Source organism: Thalassophryne amazonica, chromosome 7 (genome assembly GCF_902500255.1).
Source record: "Thalassophryne amazonica chromosome 7, fThaAma1.1, whole genome shotgun sequence".
NCBI lineage: Eukaryota > Metazoa > Chordata > Actinopteri > Batrachoidiformes > Batrachoididae > Thalassophryne > Thalassophryne amazonica.
Window position 1 is genome coordinate 539807 of NC_047109.1, and position 22201 is coordinate 562007.

Genomic DNA, 22201 nt, shown 5'->3' on the forward strand with positions numbered 1-22201 from the left:
TTACATGTTCTCTTCAGGCAGTCATCTTTATAAATCTCATTGGAACGGCACCAAACAAAAGTTCCAGCATCATCACCTTGCCCAATGCAGATTTGAGATTCATCACTGAATATGACTTTCATCCAGTCATCCACAGTCCACGATTGCTTTTCCTTAGCCCATTGTAACCTTGTTTTTTTCTGTTTAGGTGTTAATGACGGCTTTCGTTTAGCTTTTCTGTATGTAAATCCAATTTCCTTTAGGCGGTTTCTTACAGTTCGGTCAGACGTTGACTCCAGTTTCCTCCCATTCGTTCCTCATTTGTTTTGTTGTGCATTTTCGATTTTTGAGACATATTGCTTTAAGTTTTCTGTCTTGACGCTTTGATGTCTTCCTTGGTCTACCAGTATGTTTGCCTTTAACAACCTTCCCATGTTTGTATTTGGTCCAGAGTTTAGACACAGCTGACTGTGAACAACCAACATCTTTTGCAACATTGCGTGATGATTTACCCTCTTTTAAGAGTTTGATAATCCTCTCCTTTGTTTCAATTGACATCTCTCGTGTTGGAGCCATGATTCATGTCAGTCCACTTGGTGCAACAGCTCTCCAAGGTGTGATCACTCCTTTTTAAAATTTACAGGGTGATTCCATAATTTATTCCTCAGAATTGAGTGAGTCCATATTTTTTTCCCTCTGCTTGGTCTAAAAAGTAACCGTTACTGACTGCCACAATTTTTTTTTCCTGATTTCTTATAGTGTTTCTTAAAGCCAGAAAGTTGCCATTTGAAATGACTTTAGTTTTGTGTCATGTCTGTGATCTGCTTTTTTTCTACAAAATTAAACAACTGAATGAACATCCTCCGAGGCCGGTGATTCCATAATTATTTCCAGGGGTTGTATTTCCTTTTCTGAAGTATCTTGAAATCCCCCTTCCAAATATACTCTAGAAATATATGGACCTGACTGACAACCTGAAACATGATAGAACATCTGTCCATGATGGGGTGGGGGGTAAGATATATATATAAAGTACAAATTTATTATTACATGATGCTGAAACTGAATTGTAACTGAAACTAAATTTCTTGCCATTATCACTGATGATAAATGAAGCAGGAAAACACAGAAAAGCCATTACAATACTGTTACACCGACAACATCACACTTAACTAAACTGACTAAACCAGTTGAACTACAAATACAAATCAATAACACTAACAACATTGTTAAATTAACACCAACCACAATAACAGATAAAACCCCCAAAGTCCCATGGTGCACTACAGCACAGCATCCATTGTTTACTAGTTAGCTAAAATTGCTAATTTCTCAAAAGAAAAAAAAAAAAATCAACTTTCCGTTTTCACAGTAAGCATACCAAACGGCAAATGTCAGCTCTCCCCGGTTTGTCAGTGATTGAAGCCATACAAACACATGCACACAGAGGCCACTCGGCGATTGTAATAGAGAAGATAAACTGAAGTTATTTTTGCAATGTATTTCAAAATTACAGCCCATTTTATTGATGATAACACATTTATCTGTGGGAGAATTTCACAACAAATATTTTGTTTTCTTTTTAACACTGTCTGGAAGAGGAAGCATGTGCACACATGAATGAGGTTTTGAAATTACAGGAAGCTACCTTTGACCTTGCACGATGCATTACACGGGGCGCGCACTTAAACATCTACAAGATGTCTTGTAAATCATTCCGAAGCTGTTGTCAATTTTTCAAAAACAGAAATTTTAGATTTAGGAGTGTTTATTTTCACTATCTTTCAAAAATATGAGAAACATACGTATTAGATTTGTACAGAAATACGACGTTTCTGTCCACTATGGTGGATTATTTTGTTCCAGCGAGTAGCCAGCTGACATCACTGTGCATCTCTACTCCGAATGGCTTCCCAAATCCCTCCCACAAGTCATGGGAAGCCCCGATGTGATCTAAGACATTGCTATGGTCGCTATCATAGACTGTACGGGTCGCAACCAAACGTAGTTCAAGGCCGTCCATTCGTTTGATTTTTTTTTTTCCCTTCAGAGGAATGAATTAATTTTTTCAAGACAATTCATTAATTTTTCAAGGCAACACAAATTTTGATGATATTGACAATGTCATATTATGAATCTCCTATTTAAAGGCTAATAAATGAAATTACTTTAAAATTAAAGAAAATTGTATTTATGACTTAAATCTTAAAAACCCAAACCCTCAGTGATCATGATCGACTACAACTGGTAGTTTCTCTGTCTCAGTATAAAAAGGATGTTTGACAGCAGTCATTGAACTCACTCACTCAGAACAACAAGAAAGTCCAAGGAACTCAGTGAAGTTCTAAGAAGGAGAACTGTAGATGTACTCAAGTTGGGAACGTCTCTTGGAACAGTTTCTAAACAATGGCAGATTCCAAGATCATCAGTTCATACAACTGTGTGTCTACAACTTAGCGTTGTCACCACTTTGCCAAGGTCTGGAAGAAGACCCAACCTGTCACCCTCAGATGAGAGGAAACTGGTCAGGATATTCAGGAACAACCCAGGAAACACCAAGGCTCAGGCCTGTCATAAACTGGAAACTGCTGGAACATCAGTGTCACTGTCCACATCACCATGGACAGAGGATGCTGACCAAGAAAGAAGCCCCTGTTCCACAATCAACACCTTCAAGCAAGACTGAAATCTGCAGATTACCTCCAAAATTCTTCAACATCTCCTCAAATCAACAACTGGGCAGCTGAAACTTGACCACAATTGGATGTTCCAACAGGACTATGATCCCAAACAGACATCAAACCTGGTTGTGGGTTGGATAAGCTTCTGGAACGGCCTTCCCAAAGCTCCAATTACGTTTTTAAATGTGCCAGGAAACCAACCAGTTTGAAGGAACTCTACCAATTCTGCCCAGAAGAGTGGTCAAATATCAGCCAGAATTATACCACAAACTTGTTGATGACGACCAAATGAGTCCGATCGAGGTGCAGCTTGTTAAGGGGCACTGAACCAAATATTAGTGGGGGTGTATGTATATATTTGTGCCTGTATGTATCATTTTGACCCTGTGTGGATGATATAAGATCCAAAATAAATTCAAACTTCTGAACCCAGTTCTTGTTTTTCTTAAGTCAATCAATCAATCAATCAATCAATCAATTTTTTATATAGCGCCAAATCACAACAAACAGTTGCCCCAAGGCGCTTTATATTGTAAGGCAAGGCCATACAATAATTATGTAAAACCCCAACGGTCAAAACGACCCCTTGTGAGCAAGCACTTGGCTACAGTGGGAAGGAAAAACTCCCTTTTAACAGGAAGAAACCTCCAGCAGAACCAGGCTCAGGGAGGGGCAGTCTTCTGCTGGGACTGGTTGCGGCTGAGGGAGAGAACCAGGAAAAAGACATGCTGTGGAGGGGAGCAGAGATCGATCACTAATGATTAAATGCAGAGTGGTGCATACAGAGCAAAAAGAGAAAGAAACAGTGCATCATGGGAACCCCCCAGCAGTCTACGTCTATAGCAGCATAACTAAGGGATGGTTCAGGGTCACCTGATCCAGCCCTAACTATAAGCTTTAGCAAAAAGGAAAGTTTTAAGCCTAATCTTAAAAGTAGAGAGGGTGTCTGTCTCCCTGATCTAAATTGGGAGCTGGTTCCACAGGAGAGGAGCCTGAAAGCTGAAGGCTCTGCCTCCCATTCTACTCTTACAAACCCTAGGAACTACAAGTAAGCCTGCAGTCTGAGAGCGAAGCGCTCTATTGGGGTGATATGGTACTACGAGGTCCCTAAGATAAGATGGGACCTGATTATTCAAAACCTCATAAGTAAGAAGAAGAATTTTAAATTCTATTCTAGAATTAACAGGAAGCCAATGAAGAGAGGCCAATATGGGTGAGATATGCTCTCTCCTTCTAGTCTCCGTCAGTACTCTAGCTGCAGCATTTTGAATTAACTGAAGGCTTTTTAGGGAACTTTTAGGACAACCTGATAATAATGAATTACAATAGTCCAGCCTAGAGGAAATAAATGCATTAATTAGTTTTTCAGCATCACTCTGAGACAAGACCTTTCTGATTTTAGAGATATTGCGTAAATGCAAAAAAGCAGTCCTACATATTTGTTTAATATGCGCTTTGAATGACATATCCTGATCACAAATGACTCCAAGATTTCTCACAATATTACTAGAGGTCAGGGTAATGCCATCCAGAGTAAGGATCTGGTTAGACACCATGTTTCTAAGATTTGTGGGGCCAAGTACAATAACTTCAGTTTTATCTGAGTTTAAAAGCAGGAAATTAGAGGTCATCCATGTCTTTATGTCTGTAAGACAATCCTGCAGTTTAGCTAATTGGTGTGTGTCCTCTGGCTTCATGGATAGATAAAGCTGGGTATCATCTGCGTAACAATGAAAATTTAAGCAATACCGTCTAATAATACTGCCTAAGGGAAGCATGTATAAAGTGAATAAAACTGGTCCTAGCACAGAACTTTGTGGAACTCCATAATTAACTTTAGTCTGTGAAGACGATTCCCCATTTACGTGAACAAATTGTAATCTATTAGACAAATATGATTCAAACCACCGCAGCGCAGTGCCTTTAATACCTATGGCATGCTCCAATCTCTGTAATAAAATTTTATGGTCAACAGTATCAAAAGCAGCACTGAGGTCTAACAGAACAAGCACAGAGATGAGTCCACTGTCCGAGGCCATAAGAAGATCATTTGTAACCTTCACTAATGCTGTTTCTGTACTATGATGAATTCTAAAACCTGACTGAAACTCTTCAAATAGACCATTCCTCTGCAGATGATCAGTTAGCTGTTTTACAACTACCCTTTCAAGAATTGTTGAGAGAAAAGGAAGGTTGGAGATTGGCCTATAATTAGCTAAGATAGCTGGGTCAAGTGATGGCTTTTTAAGTAATGGTTTAATTACTGCCACCTTAAAAGCCTGTGGTACATAGCCAACTAACAAAGATAGATTGATCATATTTAAGATCGAAGCATTAAATAATGGTAGGGCTTCCTTGAGCAGCCTGGTAGGAATGGGGTCTAATAAACATGTTGATGGTTTGGATGAAGTAACTAATGAAAATAACTCAGACAGAACAATCGGAGAGAAAGAGTCTAACCAAATACCGGCATCACTGAATGCAGCCAAAGATAACGATACGTCTTTGGGATGGTTATGAGTAATTTTTTCTCTAATAGTTAAAATTTTGTTAGCAAAGAAAGTCATGAAGTCATTACTAGTTAAAGTTAATGGAATACTCAGCTCAATAGAGCTCTGACTCTTTGTCAGCCTGGCTACAGTGCTGAAAAGAAACCTGGGGTTGTTCTTATTTTCTTCAATTAGTGATGAGTAGAAAGATGTCCTAGCTTTACGGAGGGCTTTTTTATAGAGCAACAGACTCTTTTTCCAGGCTAAGTGAAGATCTTCTAAATTAGTGAGACGCCATTTCCTCTCCAACTTACGGGTTATCTGCTTTAAGCTACGAGTTTGTGAGTTATACCACGGAGTCAGGCACTTCTGATTTAAAGCTCTCTTTTTTAGAGGAGCTACAGCATCCAAAGTTGTCTTCAATGAGGATGTAAAACTACTGACGAGATACTCTATCTCACTTACAGGGTTTAGGTAGCTACTCTGCACTGTGTTGGTATATGGCATTAGAGAACATAAAGAAGGAATCATATCCTTAAACCTAGTTACAGCGCTTTCTGAAAGACTTCTAGTGTAATGAAACTTATTCCCCACTGCTGGGTAGTCCATCAGAGTAAATGTAAATGTTATTAAGAAATGATCAGACAGAAGGGAGTTTTCAGGGAATACTGTTAAGTCTTCTATTTCCATACCATAAGTCAGAACAAGATCTAAGATATGATTAAAGTGGTGGGTGGACTCATTTACTTTTTGAGCAAAGCCAATAGAGTCTAATAATAGATTAAATGCAGTGTTGAGGCTGTCATTCTCAGCATCTGTGTGGATGTTAAAATCGCCCACTATAATTATCTTATCTGAGCTAAGCACTAAATCAGACAAAGGGTCTGAAAATTCACAGAGAAAGTCACAGTACCGACCAGGTGGACGATAGATAATAACAAATAAAACTGGTTTTTGGGACTTCCAATTTGGATGGACAAGACTAAGAGTCAAGCTTTCAAATGAATTAAAGCTGTGTCTGGGTTTTTGATTAATTAATAAGCTGGAATGGAAGATTGCTGCTAATCCTCTGCCCCGGCCCGTGCTACGAGCATTCTGACAGTTAGTGTGACTCGGGGGTGTTGACTCATTTAAACTAACATATTCATCCTGCTGTAACCAGGTTTCTGTAAGGCAGAATAAATCAATATGTTGATCAATTATTATATCATTTACCAACAGGGACTTAGAAGAGAGAGACCTAATGTTTAATAGACCACATTTAACTGTTTTAGTCTGTGGTGCAGTTGAAGGTGCTATATTATTTTTTCTTTTTGAATTTTTATGCTTAAATAGATTTTTGCTGGTTATTGGTGGTCTGGGAGCAGGCACCGTCTCTACGGGGATGGGGTAATGAGGGGATGGCAGGGGGAGAGAAGCTGCAGAGAGGTGTGTAAGACTACAACTCTGCTTCCTGGTCCCAACCCTGGATAGTCACGGTTTGGAGGATTTAAGAAAATTGGCCAGATTTCTAGAAATGAGAGCTGCTCCATCCAAAGTGGGATGGATGCCGTCTCTCCTAACAAGACCAGGTTTTCCCCAGAAGCTTTGCCAATTATCTATGAAGCCCACCTCATTTTTTGGACACCACTCAGACAGCCAGCAATTCAAGGAGAACATGCGGCTAAACATGTCACTCCTGGTCCGATTGGGGAGGGGCCCAGAGAAAACTACAGAGTCCGACATTGTTTTTGCAAAGTTACACACTGATTTAATGTTAATTTTAGTGACCTCCGATTGGCGTAACCGGGTGTCATTACTGCCGACGTGAATTACAATCTTACCAAATTTACGCTTAGCCTTAGCCAGCAGTTTCATATTTCCTTGTCGCCTGCTCTGGCCCCCGGAAGACAATTGACTATGGTTGCTGGTGTCGCTAACTTCACATTTCTCAAAACAGAGTCGCCAATAACCAGAGTTTGATCCTCGGCGGGTGTGTCGTCGAGTGGGGAAAAACGGTTAGAGATGTGAACGGGTTGGCGGTGTACACGGGGCTTCTGTTTAGGGCTACGCTTCCTCCTCACAGTCACCCAGTCAGCCTGCTTTCCCGGCTGCTCGGGATCTGCCAGGGGGTAACTAACGGCGGCTAAGCTACCTTGGTCCGCACCGACTACAGAGGCCTGGCTAGCTGTAGAATTTTCCACGGTGCGGAGCCGAGTCTCCAATTCGCCCAGCCTGGCCTCCAAAGCTACGAATAAGCTACACTTATTACAAGTACCATTACTGCTAAAGGAGGCCGAGGAATAACTAAACATTTCACACCCAGAGCAGAAAAGTGCGGGAGAGACAGGAGAAGCCGCCATGCTAAATCGGCTAAGAGCTAGTAGCTATGCTAAGCTAGCGGATTCCTAAAAACATGCAAAGTGAATAATGTGTAAATAATTTAGAGGTGATTCAGCAGAAGGAGTGCTTTAGTTAAGGCACGTAAAGATTACACTGGGAAACAAATCGTAATCTAGATAACTAGATCAATCTAACTGCGCAGATTAAACAGCTAACAGATACAGAAAAACACCGCTGTGCTCCGGAACAGGAAGTGATACAATACCGCATTGAGAGCCAACCACCAGTATAATGCGCCAAAACATTAAACATTAAACATCATTAAGTCATTAATGATGTTTTCTGTACAATCATTCCACACTGAGGAAAGACCAAAATGACATGAGTGTACAATAGTGTTCAGAATAATAGTAGTGCTATGTGACTAATAAGATTAAACCAGGTTTTGAGTACATTTCTTACTGTTACATGGAAAACAAGGTACCAGTAGATTCAGTAGATTCTCACAAATCCAACAAAACCAAGCATCCATGATATGCACACTCTTAAGGCTATGAAACTGGGCTATTATTAAAAAAAAGTAGAAAAGGGGGTGTTCACAATAATAGTAGTGCGGCATTCAGTCAGTGAGGTCGTCAATTTTGTGGAACAAACAGGGGTGACTCAGGTGTCTCCTATTTAAGGATGAAGCCAGCATCTGTTGAACATGCTTTTCTCTTTGAAAGCCTGAGGAAAATGGGACGTTCAAGACAATGGTCAGAAGAACAGCGTAGTTTGATTAAAAACTTGATTGGAGAGGGGAAAACGTATACGCAGGTGCAAAAAATTATAGGCTGTTCATCTACAATGATCTCCAATGCTTTAAGATGGACAAAAAAAACAGAGACGCGTGGAAGAAAACGGAAAACAACCATCAAAATGGATAGAAGAATAACCAGAATGGCAAAGGCTCACCCATTGATCAGCTCCAGGATGATCAAAGACAGTCTGGAGTTACCTGTAAGTGCTGTGACAGTTAGAAGACGTCTGTGTGAAGCTAATTTATTTGCAAGAATCCCCCGCAAAGTCCCTCTTAAATAAAAGACGTGCAGAAGAGGTTACAATTTGCCAAAGAACACAACTGGCCTAAAGAGAAATGGAGGAATATTTTGTGGACTGATGAGAGTAAAATTGTTCTTTTTGGATCCAAGGGCCGCAGAGTTTGTGAGATGACCCTCAAACTCTGAATTCAAGCCACAGTTCACAGTGAAGACAGTAAAGCATGGTGGTGCAAGCATCATGATATGGGCATGTTTCTCCTACTATGGTGTTGGGCCTATATATCGCATACCAGGTATCATGGATCAGTTTGGATATGTCAAAATATTTGAGGAGGTCATGTTGCCTTATGCTGAAGAGGACATGCCCTTGAAATGGGTGTTTCAACAAGACAATGACACCAAGCACACTAGCAAACGAGCAAAATCTTGGTTCCAAAGCAACAAAATTAATGCCTCGCAGATGTGAAGAAATCATGAAAAACTGTGGTTATACAACTAAATACTAGTTTTGTGATTCACAGGATTGCTAAAAAAAAAGCAGTTTGAACATAACAGTTTTGAGTTTGTAGCTTCAACAGCAGATGCTACTATTATTGTGAACACCCCCTTTTCTACTTTTTTTTTTTTTTTTTTACTAACAGCCCAATTTCATAGCCTTAAGAGTGTGCATATCATGAATGCTTGGTCTTGTTGAATTTGTGAGAATCTACTGAATCTACTGGTACCTTGTTTCCCATGTAACAATAAGAAATATACTCAAAACCTGGATTAATCTTTTTAGTCACATAGCACTACTATTATTCTGAACACTACTGTATGTAAACGTACGACCACAACTGTTAAACTGCTGCAAGAATTATTTCATTTTCACTCTATGATCATCATGATTACATTAAACAGACAGCAATGCATTACTGGATTAAAAATTAAACAAAATGTCTCATGTTGTAACACGGAAGAAAATAAAGAGTCCTGATCCTAATCCAGATCAACACTAAAGTTCTTCCTTTGATGAACAGTGATCAGTCACTGAGTTCTGTAGTGTTCCTCTAAAAATCAGATGCACTGAGTAAGACCGTGGTAGTCACGTAGTACACAAAGGCTTCTGAGAGTTCCAGAAAGTACCAGTACTTAGTATCGGGTAGATCACATACTGATAATAAATGTCTTTCCTGTACATGTTCATTACAGACAGTGGTGGCTCCTGAAAAATCTCTCAGGAGGGGCAATTTTTCTGATAATAATTAAGGCGACACATTCAGTTAAGTACATTAAGCTAAACAATTGTATCAATTTGTTGTTAGCTGATTACCTCATACAGCAACACCACCATGAGATGGCAGCATACAACAGAAAGACTTTCCTTCGATCTACATAAATTACAAGTGGAAAGCTGTGGAAGAAAGTTACATCCAGGAACATTTACAAGCAAAATGTTCATCAGAATGAAGTGACCCCACAATAAATGAACCCATTTATTTACTGCCCAAAGGCCCTGAGTGATTTATAGATGGAAAAGCACTGTATAGATTTGTGTGTGTGTGTAATATTGTCAGGGTTATTTCTGTTACATATGTCACAGAAGTGTTAAACAAGCTGTGACATAAATTCATCTTAAATCAGGAGAACATCTGTGAAAACAGAAAGAACTGCGGGACTTTGGAGATTTTATGTAAAAGATGATTTTACGCAATAAGACCCCTTTGATAATTATCTTATTGGCTCCAAGACCATCTCATTTTTAAATCTGTTCATCAAACATTAAAATCTGGATGAAAAGCATAATCCATCCATCCATCCATTTTCTTCCACTTTATTCGGAGTCGGGTCGTGGGGGCAGCAGCTCAAGCAAAGCCGCCCAGACCTCCCGATCCACACACACCTACCCCAGCTCCTCTGGGGGAACCCCGAGGCGTTCCCAAGTCAGCCAAGAGATGTAGTCCCTCCAGCGTGTCCTGGGTCTTCCTCCCGATGGGACGTGCCCGGAACACCTCTCCAGCGAGGTGTCCGGGGGCATCCGGAAAAGATGCCTGAGCCACCTCAGCCGGCTCCTTTTGATGTGGAGGAGCAGCGGCTCGACTCCGAGCTTCTCCCGAGTGACCGAGCTCCTCACCCTACCTCTAATGGAGCGCCCAGCCACAAAGAGCAAAGTTTCACAATTTTAAAAAATGCACAGTTGTTTAGTGGTTAGCACTGCTGCCTCACAACAAGAAGGTCATGAGATCGATTCCCACCTGACACCTTTCTGTGTGTAGTTTGCGTGTTCTCCCCGTGTGTGTGTGGGTTCCCTCCGGGTGCTCCGGCTTCCTCCCACATCCAAAGACATGCACGTTAGATGGACTGGAAACTTTAAAGTGTCCGTAAGTGTGAATGTGTTTATCTGTATGTGTCCCTGAGACAGACTGGTGTCCTGTCCAGGGACAGGGTGAACCCGCCTCTCACCCTACAACTGCTGGGATGGCTCCAGCCCCCCCCCGTGACTCTTAATTGGGTCACATCCAGAAGAGTGACCCCCCCCCCCACTTGTCTTGTTGGTAAATACAACTATTAAACTTGGAGTCAGAGGATCTGAGTTTCTCAGGGGTTGTGAACGCAGCATTGATGGACACCACAGCCCACGCTTTCACAGCTGCGTATGAAGACATAACGTGCTGCTCCCACCCACAACCCATAAAGATTACACTGAAAGCTCAGTTTTGTGAAAAATATATTTATTCATGAGCGTCTGGAAGAGACGTCGTGGTTCCATTTTCAACCTGACTGAAGTAGAGAAGCTTGAATCTTCGACTGGACTGGGTTGCAAGGACCTGACTCCAAGAAACCTGACTGAAATCACACCAGAATGGGCGGAGTCTGACTGCACAATGACATTTAGACGCAGATCAGTTTGAAACACTCATAACCACTGTCACAAGGGTTTTAAAAAAAATCCCTCCTTTTTTTCCAATTTCAGCAGTGACTCACCCAAATCGCCCTTATGAACAGCCACCCTGATCACAAGCCACCTTTACTGATGGGTCATTCCATGTCAATTCAATGAATATTTGAGGGGCATCACGCACTTTGTCTCAGATTTTCTTTAAATTTTAATGAAATATTCCCAGACTATTCAGAACAACAAATCTGAAGTTTGAAGCCTGTAGGCCAAGTACACTCAACAAAAATATAAATGCAACACTTTTGGTTTTGCTCCCATTTTGTATGAGATGAACTCAAAGATCTAAACTTTTTCCACATACACAATATCACCATTTCCCTCAAATATTGTTCACAAACCAGTCTAAATCTGTGATAGTGAGCACTTCTCCTTTGCTGAGATAATCCATCCCACCTCACAGGTGTGCCATATCAAGATGCTGATTAGACACCATGATTAGTGCACAGGTGTGCCTTAGACTGCCCACAATAAAAGGCCACTCTGAAAGGTGCAGTTTTATCACACAGTACAATGCCACAGATTTGAGGGAGCGTGCAATTGGCATGCTGACAGCAGGAATGTCAACCAGAGCTGTTGCTCGTGTATTGAATGTTCATTTCTCTACCATAAGCCGTCTCCAAAGGCATTTCAGAGAATTTGTCAGTACATCCAACCAGCCTCACAACCGCAGACCACGTGTAACCACACCAGCCCAGGACCTCCACATCCAACATGTTCACCTCCAAGATCGTCTGAGACCAACCACTCGGACAGCTGCTGAAACAATCGGTTTGCATAACCAAAGAATTTCTGCACAAACTGTCAGAAACCGTCTCAGGGAAGCTCATCTGCATGCTCGTCGTCCTCATCGGGGTCTCGACCTTACTCCAGTTCGTCGTCGTAACCGACTTGAGTGGGCAAATGCTCACATTCGCTGGCGTTTGGCACATTGGAGAGGTGTTCTCTTCACGGATGAATCCCGGTTCACACTGTCCAGGGCAGATGGCAGACTGTGTGTGTGGCGTCGTGTGGGTGAGCGGTTTTCTGATGTCAATGTTGTGGATCGAGTGGCCCATGGTGGCGGTGGGGTTATGGTATGGGCAGGCGTCTGTTATGGACGAAGAACACAGGTGCATTTTATTGATGGCATTTTGAATGCACAGAGATACCGTGACGAGATCCTGAGGCCCATTGTTGTGCCATACATCCAAGAACATCACCTCATGTTGCAGCAGGATAATGCATGGCCCCATGTTGCAAGGATCTGTACACAATTCTTGGAAGCTGAAAATGTCCCAGTTCTTGCATGGCCGGCATACTCACCGGACATGTCACCCATTGAGCATGTTTGGGATGCTCTGGACCGGCGTATACGACAGCGTGTACCAGTTCCTGCCAATATCCAGCAACTTCGCACAGCCATTGAAGAGGAGTGGACCAACATTCCACAGGCCACAATTGACAACCTGATCAACTCTATGCGAAGGAGATGTGTTGCACTGCATGAGGCAAATAGTGGTCACACCAGATACTGACTGGTATCCCCCCCAATAAAACAAAACTGCACCTTTCAGAGTGGCCTTTTATTGTGGACAGTCTAAGGCACACCTGTGCACTAATCATGCTGTCTAATCAGCATCTTGTTATGGCACACCTGTGAGGTGGGATGGATTATCTCAGCAAAGGAGAAGTGCTCACTATCACAGATTTAGACTGGTTTGTGAACAATATTTGAGGGAAATGGTGATATTGTGTATGTGGAAAAAGTTTTAGATCTTTGAGTTCATCTCATACAAAATGGGAGCAAAACCAAAAGTGTTGCGTTTAGATTTTTGTTGAGTATAGTTTCTGAGATATGGCCAACTTAGTGTGCATGGGGTCTGCCGTTTTTTAGGCAAAAAATATGGCCGTCATTTCTGGAGCCGTGTTCAAGGTAGAATATCTCAGCAAATAATGGACTTAGAGGCCTGAAATTTTCTGTGGCAGTTGTCATGGACACCCAGACTTGGACTATAGTCAAACAACAGACATTGACACTATACTGTGAAGTTTATGTACGAGGGCTGTCAATAAAGTAACGGTCCTTTTTATTTTTTTCAAAAACTATATGGATTTCATTCATATGTTTTTACGTCAGACATGCTTGAACCCTCGTGCGCATGCGTGAGTTTTTCCACGCCTGTCGGTGACGTCATTCGCCTGTGAGCACTCCTTGTGGGAGGAGTCGTCCAGCCCCTCGTCGGAATTCCTTTGTCTGAGAAGTTGCTGAGAGACTGGCGCGTTGTTTGATCAAAATTTTTTCTAAACCTGTGAGACACATCGAAGTGGACACGGTTCGAAAAATTAAGCTGGTTTTCAGTGAAAATTTTAACGGCTGATGAGAGATTTTGAGGTGATTCTGTCGCTTTAAGGACTTCCCACGGTGCGAGATGTCGCTCAGCGCTCTCAGCCGCCGTCGTCAGCCTGTTCAAGCTGAAAACCTCCACATTTCAGGCTCTATTGATCCAGGACGTCGTGAGAGAACAGAGAAGTTTCAGAAGAAGTCGGTTTCAGCATTTTATCCGGATATTCCACTGTTAAAGGAGATTTTTTTCATGAAAGACGTGCGGACAGATCCGCGCGTCGGGACGCAGCCGACGCGGTGCGGCAGCACAGGAAAAAATTTTCAGCTTAATTTTTCGAACCGTGTCCACTTCGATGTGTCTCACAGGTTTAGAAAAAATTTTGATCAAACAACGCGCCAGTCTCTCAGCAACTTCTCAGACAAAGGAATTCCGACGAGGGGCTGGACGACTCCTCCCACAAGGACTGCTCACAGGCGAATGACGTCACCGACAGGCGTGGAAAAACTCACGCATGCACACGAGGGTTCAAGCATGTCTGACGTAAAAACATATGAATGAAATCCATATAGTTTTTGAAAAAAATAAAAAGGACCGTTACTTTATTGACAGCCCTCGTATGTTCAAACTATGGAAAATATTACATTGACTATTGCGAGCATCCATGTTTGAGATAGAGAAGCATATCATTAAACTCAAAGAAGCCTTTCCATCTCTTGGATCCTTAATGCCAGCTATACTGGCTATGAAATATGTAAATTTGGCATATCTGTGATAAACAGTTATTGTGGGAGAAACCTCTGAAATCTGAAAAAAAAAATTTTGTGGTTGAATTTTATTAGAAGAAAAGCTCATGTGGACAGTACATAAAACTCTTCAAACTGATCCCACTTTGAAAGTATTGATATCTACTTTATGTGTTATAAATATGACCTTCTTTATGAAACTCCTTCTTGGTTAATTTAAGCATCCAATTATGGCTAATTTGTGCACTCGCAAATGTATTTCTAGTGCTGAAATGACAATTTAATTTTAATTTTAACACAGATATGCCAAATTTACATATTTCATAGCCAGTATAGCTGGCATTAAGGAGCCAAGAAATGGAAAGGCTTCTTTGAGTGTAATGGTATGATTCAGTGTCTCAAACATGGATGCTCGTAATGGTCAATGTAATATCTTCCATAGTTTGAACATAGATAAACTCAATGTCTGTTGTTTGACTATAGTCCAAGTCTGGGTGTCCATGACAACTGCCACAGAAAATTTCAGGCCTCTATGTCCATTATTTGCTGAGATATTCTACCTTGAACATGGCTCCAGAAATGACGGCCATAATTTTTGCCTAAAAAACGGCAGACCCCATGCACACTAAACTGGCAATATCTCAGAATCTACTTGGCCTACAGGCCTCAAACTTCAGATTTTTGTTCTGAATAGTCTGGGAATATTTGATTAAAATTTGAAGAAAATCTGAGACAAAGTGCGTGAGGCCCTTGCTGAACTGACATGGAATGAGCCTGATTTGAGTCTACAGCTCTGCTAGTATTTACTGCCAACTTATGGCAGGAACACGGAAGAGGCACTTTAGCTTTAAAAAACAAACAAACAAAACATAAGCAGATGCCATGACTTGGTCTTACTCAGTGATTCTGGAGTAGTGTAATCCTGCCCGGTGATCACGTGGCCGCTAAGTGAGCTTAAAGGGGAACATACCACAGTGATGCTGATGGCGTCGTCAAACTGATGCATGAGGACGCTGATGACGGCCGAGGCCAACAGCAACAGGATGAGCGGATCTTTGAACTGCGAGACAGAAAACACAGAGTCATCATCACCAGACTACATTCTTAAAACCTCCTGCTGATGTTTCAACATGCTGAAGCAACTGCTCGTCATCCTCACTGAAGGGGTGGAGCTAAGCAAGTTAAACAGGCCAACGACTCCAGGTTTATTTTCAGCTGCAGCATATGAATGACCTGGATTCCACAGACAGTGGCTCTGATCACAGCAGCACCAGGAAACATTCTAATCTTTCCTCGTTAAACTTCCATCCACAAACCCCCAACATGCCAAAAGTCACTAACCCTAACCAACGTAGAGGGCGCGCTATTACTATTGCCCAATTGTGCAGAGATTTGCAGACAGCCATATTTCTATCTGATTTCGTTGGAAGCCAGTTTTCATAAAGTCAAGTCAAATTTATTTGTATAGCACATTTATAACAACCAAAGTTGCCAAAAGTGCTGCCCACTTTAAATTTATGCTCCATAAAAATAATGAATTACCAGGGGTTAAAGGACATGTTGTACCAAAATCATAACAATTTAGATTTAGGCTGTTCGTGACAATCCGCTGATTCACCGGGATTACTTTGTGCACTTCAGCGACAGGTTTCAAAGTATATATGGCATTTGCAACAAACAGCTACGAAGACTTCCGAAAACAAAGTCCTCGTGAGTACTCGTGTGTTTCTGACAGCGGTGATGTGACTATTAGAAGCGTCCCAGGGTGCGAGTTCTCAAAAACTAAATGTCCATGCTGGAAGAAGACAAGTGAGGGAAGCCACCAAGACAACTCTGGAAGAACTTTTGGCTTCTGTGGGTGTGAATGGAGAAACTGGGAATAACTTATTTTTTTCTTCATTTTACATACAGTCCCAACTTTTTCTGATTTGCCGTTGTTTCTGTTGCATTTCTGAAATTAAAGAACTGCTATAAAGAAAAGTGTGAACATTTTATTGTTTTTAAAACTTTGTTAAAGTGATGTAAACACCAAAGTCTTGGATAAAAAAAAATACCTGGGCATGTGCAGGAAAACTTTGATATAAACTGAACAGAACAAAGCAGGCTGATTTGACTTCTCATGTTTTTTGGAAATAACAAAATAAGAGGTAACTAACTTTGAAATACAGTTGTATGTAAAAGTTTGGGCACCTGATTTCCATGATTTTCCTTTATAAATCATTGGTTGTTTGGATCCCTGAGCCGAATGTAGCCTTTCACTGAGACCATTCAGCTCCCCGCACTCTGTCTGTGTGTGTGCACAGAACTGCAGCTCTGCACGCGCACACACACAAACGCACGCACGCACGCACGCACGCACACACACACACACACACACACACACACACACACACACACCTTATTTGGAAAACTCTGAATTTTAGACAGCTTTCAGCAAGCTGTCAACTGATTTTTCAGTAGTCTTTTTCGAAAATTGACCGTTCAAATGAAGGCTGGATGGCTTATTGCCTAAAACTCTGTTGTAATCCCCGAATGGCTCGGTTATTTAAGGCACAAGTTTGAGAAAAAAAAATTGCCAGACTAGAGCGACAACATTTTTAACTAGAACTTTTACTAGAACTTTTAACTGGGGGGGGGTTCAACTAAACATAGGTCAAAAGTTACTGGTCCGTATACTTGGACCTATATATATATATATATATATATATATATACACACACACACACTTTATTGATCTCACAGTGGAGAGATTATGTTTACACTCCAGTTACCTCAGACAGCAATTAGTCCACAATTATTACTTGTTTACCGTAATAATGGCACACATCAGAATTAAAGACAGTACATACACATATGACATTGTTTATGTGCACTAAGTTTGAAGTAGTCCGTTATCTGAATTGAGACAAGTGGGTAAAGGTCTCGCAGCAACCCTGAGTTGCGCCACTGTCAGCTTGGTGGGGGGGGCTGCAGCTAAAACCGCGCCGCCCCCGCAGAAGGGAAGGGATGACGTGAGCAGAAGCCGCAGCAGGGGGTGTGTGATGGGGGTAGGAGGGGGGTGGGGAGAGGGAGTGCAGCATGCTTCAGTCCTGTGAAACAGTTTGTCTTTGTGAGTTGAGATAAGAAACAGCCAAATGTTCACCAAGGCCGAAGACATTCCTCTGGAGGAAAACAGCAGGCCAATTTGTCCTTCAGGCTGATAAGCATTCAAAGCGGCAATAAAACAGCTGACATGCGAGTTAAAACAACGCAGCAGTCGTTGTAACCCGCATGCCAGCTGTTTATTTTTTTATTATTATTAATTTTTTAAAGGAATTCTTCAACATTAATTCTCTTGAAAAAGTTCCTTATAGAGACTCAGTTTTATGACATTTGGGAGAGTCTATAAACTTAATACTGCTTATATATTGTTCTAATTCAGCCAGAAGGCTGTGTAAATTGCAGGTCCTTTTCAACACTCTGCATTTATGAATATGGATGATCAGATCTGTGATATTTCACATCCATGTTCACAGCGCCAACAAAACAGCTGAGATGCGCGTTAAAACAGTGTGCTGCACACATGCACACACACGCACACATCCACAGACTCTCTCAAAATAAAATAAATTTTACTTTCATTGACAGCTCCACTGAAAGTAACTCGAAGCAGAAGACCCCTGTGTAATTCTTCACTGACCCCTACCTGACCACAGCTGCCACTCTGGATGGCCACCGCACATTTAAATGGAACCGAAAACCTGCTTGGCTATTAGGTAAGCCTAAGGATCCAAGTCCACTAAGAGCTGTCTGGTTTTGTCCCAACCAGTAGAACTGAGCCACCTGTTGTAACTGGAGACACACTCCTGAGACCACCGTCACAGAACCTGTCCTTCAAATGTTTGATGCTTGGGATTAAGTCCATGAAACCACAAATGGGTTTGGCGAGATGGTACGACACTGACAGCACATTCTGCCAAGAATATGGACACACCAACACACAATCCCTCAGACTGCTTTCTCCATGTGCCACTTTTCTATACGTCTGAGTGCCAACATTATAATTTCATATTTTAACTGACTGTTTTAACTGTTCCTCAGTAACTATATAACTACCAGCTATTATTGATCACCATGTTTGTAGAATAAAATATGCTCATAAATGTCGCCTGGAACACTGAATCCCAATCTACACAAATTTACTCGTTAACTCTCAGAAACGGGATCTGAGAGACCGACAGGGCCAATGGTTTGGGTTCTGAGAATTTAAAAAAAAGTCACAACTCTTATTAAAACTAAGATACATTCCAAGCTCACTCTGTGCTCCAGAACAATAACCTCCTGGAACATGACATGCCAGGCAGAAGATCAAAATAAAGTTTTATGATCAGCTGTGTGAAGAGTGGACCGCAGAATCAGCGTTAAAATGTTACGGTCACATCAGCACGTCAGAACAAACTGTCATCTCCAAAACTGGAGCAAACAGTGGTGACACCTCACCGTTTAGCAACTGCCAACACTGAGCAAACCAGGACAAACAGCTTTGGTGAAGGAGCCACGGATCTGGTCTACTGCTACAAAATGTCACTGTAACCGATTTAAGGGGGGGGGGGGGGGGGGGGGCTGTGTGTGAAGATGACTGTAATTCCTAAACGGCTAATGTGATGTTTCTGTTCAACCCCTTAATTTCAGTCTTTCCTCCAACACTGTGAACACATCTTGTTTCAATTCATCTCCACTGTGGTGGTGTACAGAGGTCAACTTACCAAAACTTCATTGTCGAAATAATTACGGGCCTGACTGTACAATCCATTTCAGATATGTACACTGATCAGCAACAGAAACCAGTTTTTCAGTTTTTGTGATCTGTGACACCCCTAACAGATACACAGAGACTGAGGGTGTCACAGTACACAAAAGTCACAGTTTGGTTCATATTTGTGTTTTGACTTCACAGTTTGGTACAGGAGCTTTAACCTGAGCAGCAGAATTGATTACAGCTCATCATTCCCGCTGGGGTGAATTTGCTGTGCAGCGCATTAAGTGCTGCATTTGTTTTTTATGCCTCACGACGTGTGGAGCCAGACTGCTCTCAATATTTTGTCCATTTTAGGTTTGATTTATTTACTCATTCATATAAAACATGAATTTACAAATTGGTGGTGTTTTCTGTGTAAACACGAAAGTGTACTGATCTCATCCGGGACATAACAGCGATTCAACACAAACGTGTATCAGTGCACCTTCACTTTCAGGTTCATGTTTCAGAAGATAAAGGTAAATTAATCAATTCCATTTATGGGCTCATCGTTTCTTCTTTTCCCCTCAGACACAGACAGCAGACTGAGGGGTGTAGCCATGCCTCTTGCACAGAGCATGGAACTAGAGTGACAGTCTGTGGAGATGAAATGTCTCTGGCTTATGAAACAAATATAATCATAATGTGCATTCTCTCTCTCTCTGTCTCTCTCTCTCTCAGAACTCACTGGCTGGAGGTTTAGGCACACACATTAGCTGTAGTACCTGTGAGATGTATTTCCTCCATAGCGGCTCCTCTTCGCTGATGTCAAACTCGTTCCAGCCGTGGTAGGCCCTCCTCCGGTTTACCTCCTCCTGGGTCAGACCCAGCTGCAGGTCAGCCTGCCAGAACAAACATCACAGACCCGGGGTCGGTTTAACACGTCACTGATAAATCTCACACCAACGTTCCAACCCTGTGGGACATTTCGAAGAGGAAATAAGAATGGGATTTTTTCTGGACCCTGCCGGTAGTTCCCTCTGTGAGCACTGGAACAACACATCCAGTGCATGTGGAGGGTTTTTCTGTCTTTTGGATTTAGATGAGAAGATGAGAAAGCTTCCATTTCCTGGTATTTACATGTAGATGTGTTAAATAAAAATTCAGGATTCTCTTCCTGAACTCCTCGAGTGCCTTGTTGACCCCCAAAATGTGAATCAGCTGCAAATCATGAATTATCCACAAAACGTTAATTGCAAAATATCTCCCAAAATGTGAACGCAGGTCTCCCAAAACGTAAATATCATTCATAATATGTATTTATTTTTTCAGTTTAAGCAGTTTATGGATTTCAGTTTACAGATCAATTACTCCAGGAAATCTTGATTGCAAACCCTATCACTGCAAAATTATTTTATTTTATTTTTTTTTGGCAGCACGGGGGTGGGGGGTGTCGCTACAGCCGGTGAGGTGGGGCGGTGTGAGCTGTGTGTCTGTGTGAGCTCTCACTTCTCTGCTGGTGTCAAGTGCGCGGTCCCGCTGGGCGTGTCCCGCTGCAGGGACAGGTGAGGAGTCTGACTGGGACGGCCCACCTGTCAAACAGTAACATAGGTGTCAAAACTCAGGGAGGACAGAAACCTCCGCTGGAGACTCTGGTAAAGTTAGAAAGATATTCAGATTCCAAGTTCACAGCTCAATAAATCTTAAGAAAAACATTGTACAAAAACAAACAGCACTAGTTTCTAACCTCAGGAAGGTAGACAATGAGCTACAACTTTATTTTTATAAATATGAGCCGTCATATGAGCTGGAAAAATAACATTGATCTGAACGAGCGAAACAGAAGCGTAGGGACCGTCTACAAAGTGCAAAAACGAAGAGAGACACCAGAAAAATAAATTCAGGTTTGGTGTCACCAAATTCACAGAACACATCAGCGGTCTCCTGCTGGTTATACCACAGCACTCAGTGTGGAAAAACATACAAAAAAAAATGAATTTTAGTTATTCAATTTTTGCACATTTTTCCACACTGAGTGCTGTGGTATAACCAGCAGGAGACCACTGATGTGTTCTGTGAATTTGGTGACACCAAACCTGAATTTATTTTTCTGGTGTCGCGCTTCGTTTTTGCACTTTGTAGACAGTCCCTACGCTTCTGTTTCGCTCGTTCAGATCAATGTTATTTTTCCAGCTCATATGACGGCTTATATTTATAAAAATAAAGCTGTAGCTCGTTGTCTACCTTCCTGAGGTTAGAAACTAGTGATGTTTGTTTTTCTTAAGATTTACTGAGCTGTGAACTTCAAATCTGTGAATATCTTTCTAACTTTACCGAAGTCTCAGTGGAGGTCCCCTCCCTGAGTTTGACACCTACGTTCCCGTTTGACAGGTGGACCCTTCCAGTCAAACTCCTCACCTGTCCCTGGAGCGGGACACGCCCAGCGGGACCGGGCGCTTGACACCAGAACAGAAGTGAGCGCTCACTTGGATCACCGCCCCACCTCACCGGCTGTAGTCGGTGACTCCACCCCCTCACCCCGCCCCGCAAAAAAAAAAAAGGAAATCCTTTTTGCAGTGACAGGGTTTGCAATCAAGATTTCCTGGAGTAATTGATCTGTAAACTAAAATCCATAAACTGCTTAAACTGAAAAAATAAAACGGGTGAAGATCTGTGAGCAGCAATATGGTTTCATGCCAAGAAAGAGCACTACAGATGCAATGTTTGCTCTGAGAATACTGATGGAGAAGTACCTCGAAGGCCAGAAAGAGTTATATTGTGTGTTTGTGGACTTAGAAAAAGCTTATGACAGGGTGCCAAGAGAAGAGCTGTGGTACTGTATGAGGAAGTCTGGAGTGGCAGAGAAGTATGTTAGGGTAGTGCAGGATATGTACAAGAATAGTGTGACAGCGGGGAGATGCGCAGTCGGAATGACAGACTCATTCAAGGTGGAGGTGGGAGTACACCA

General features: G+C 41.9%; 1 protein-coding gene across 1 annotated transcript in view; it reads right to left on the reverse strand.

The window, feature by feature from the left end:
• atp2c1 (ATPase secretory pathway Ca2+ transporting 1) overlaps window positions 1-22201 on the reverse strand; it is a 167225-nt gene that overhangs the window by 83001 nt on the left and 62023 nt on the right. Inside the window, 2 exon segments of the mRNA XM_034173700.1 lie at window positions 15487-15576; window positions 20019-20135. Coding sequence (XP_034029591.1) covers window positions 15487-15576; window positions 20019-20135 — 207 coding nt within the window.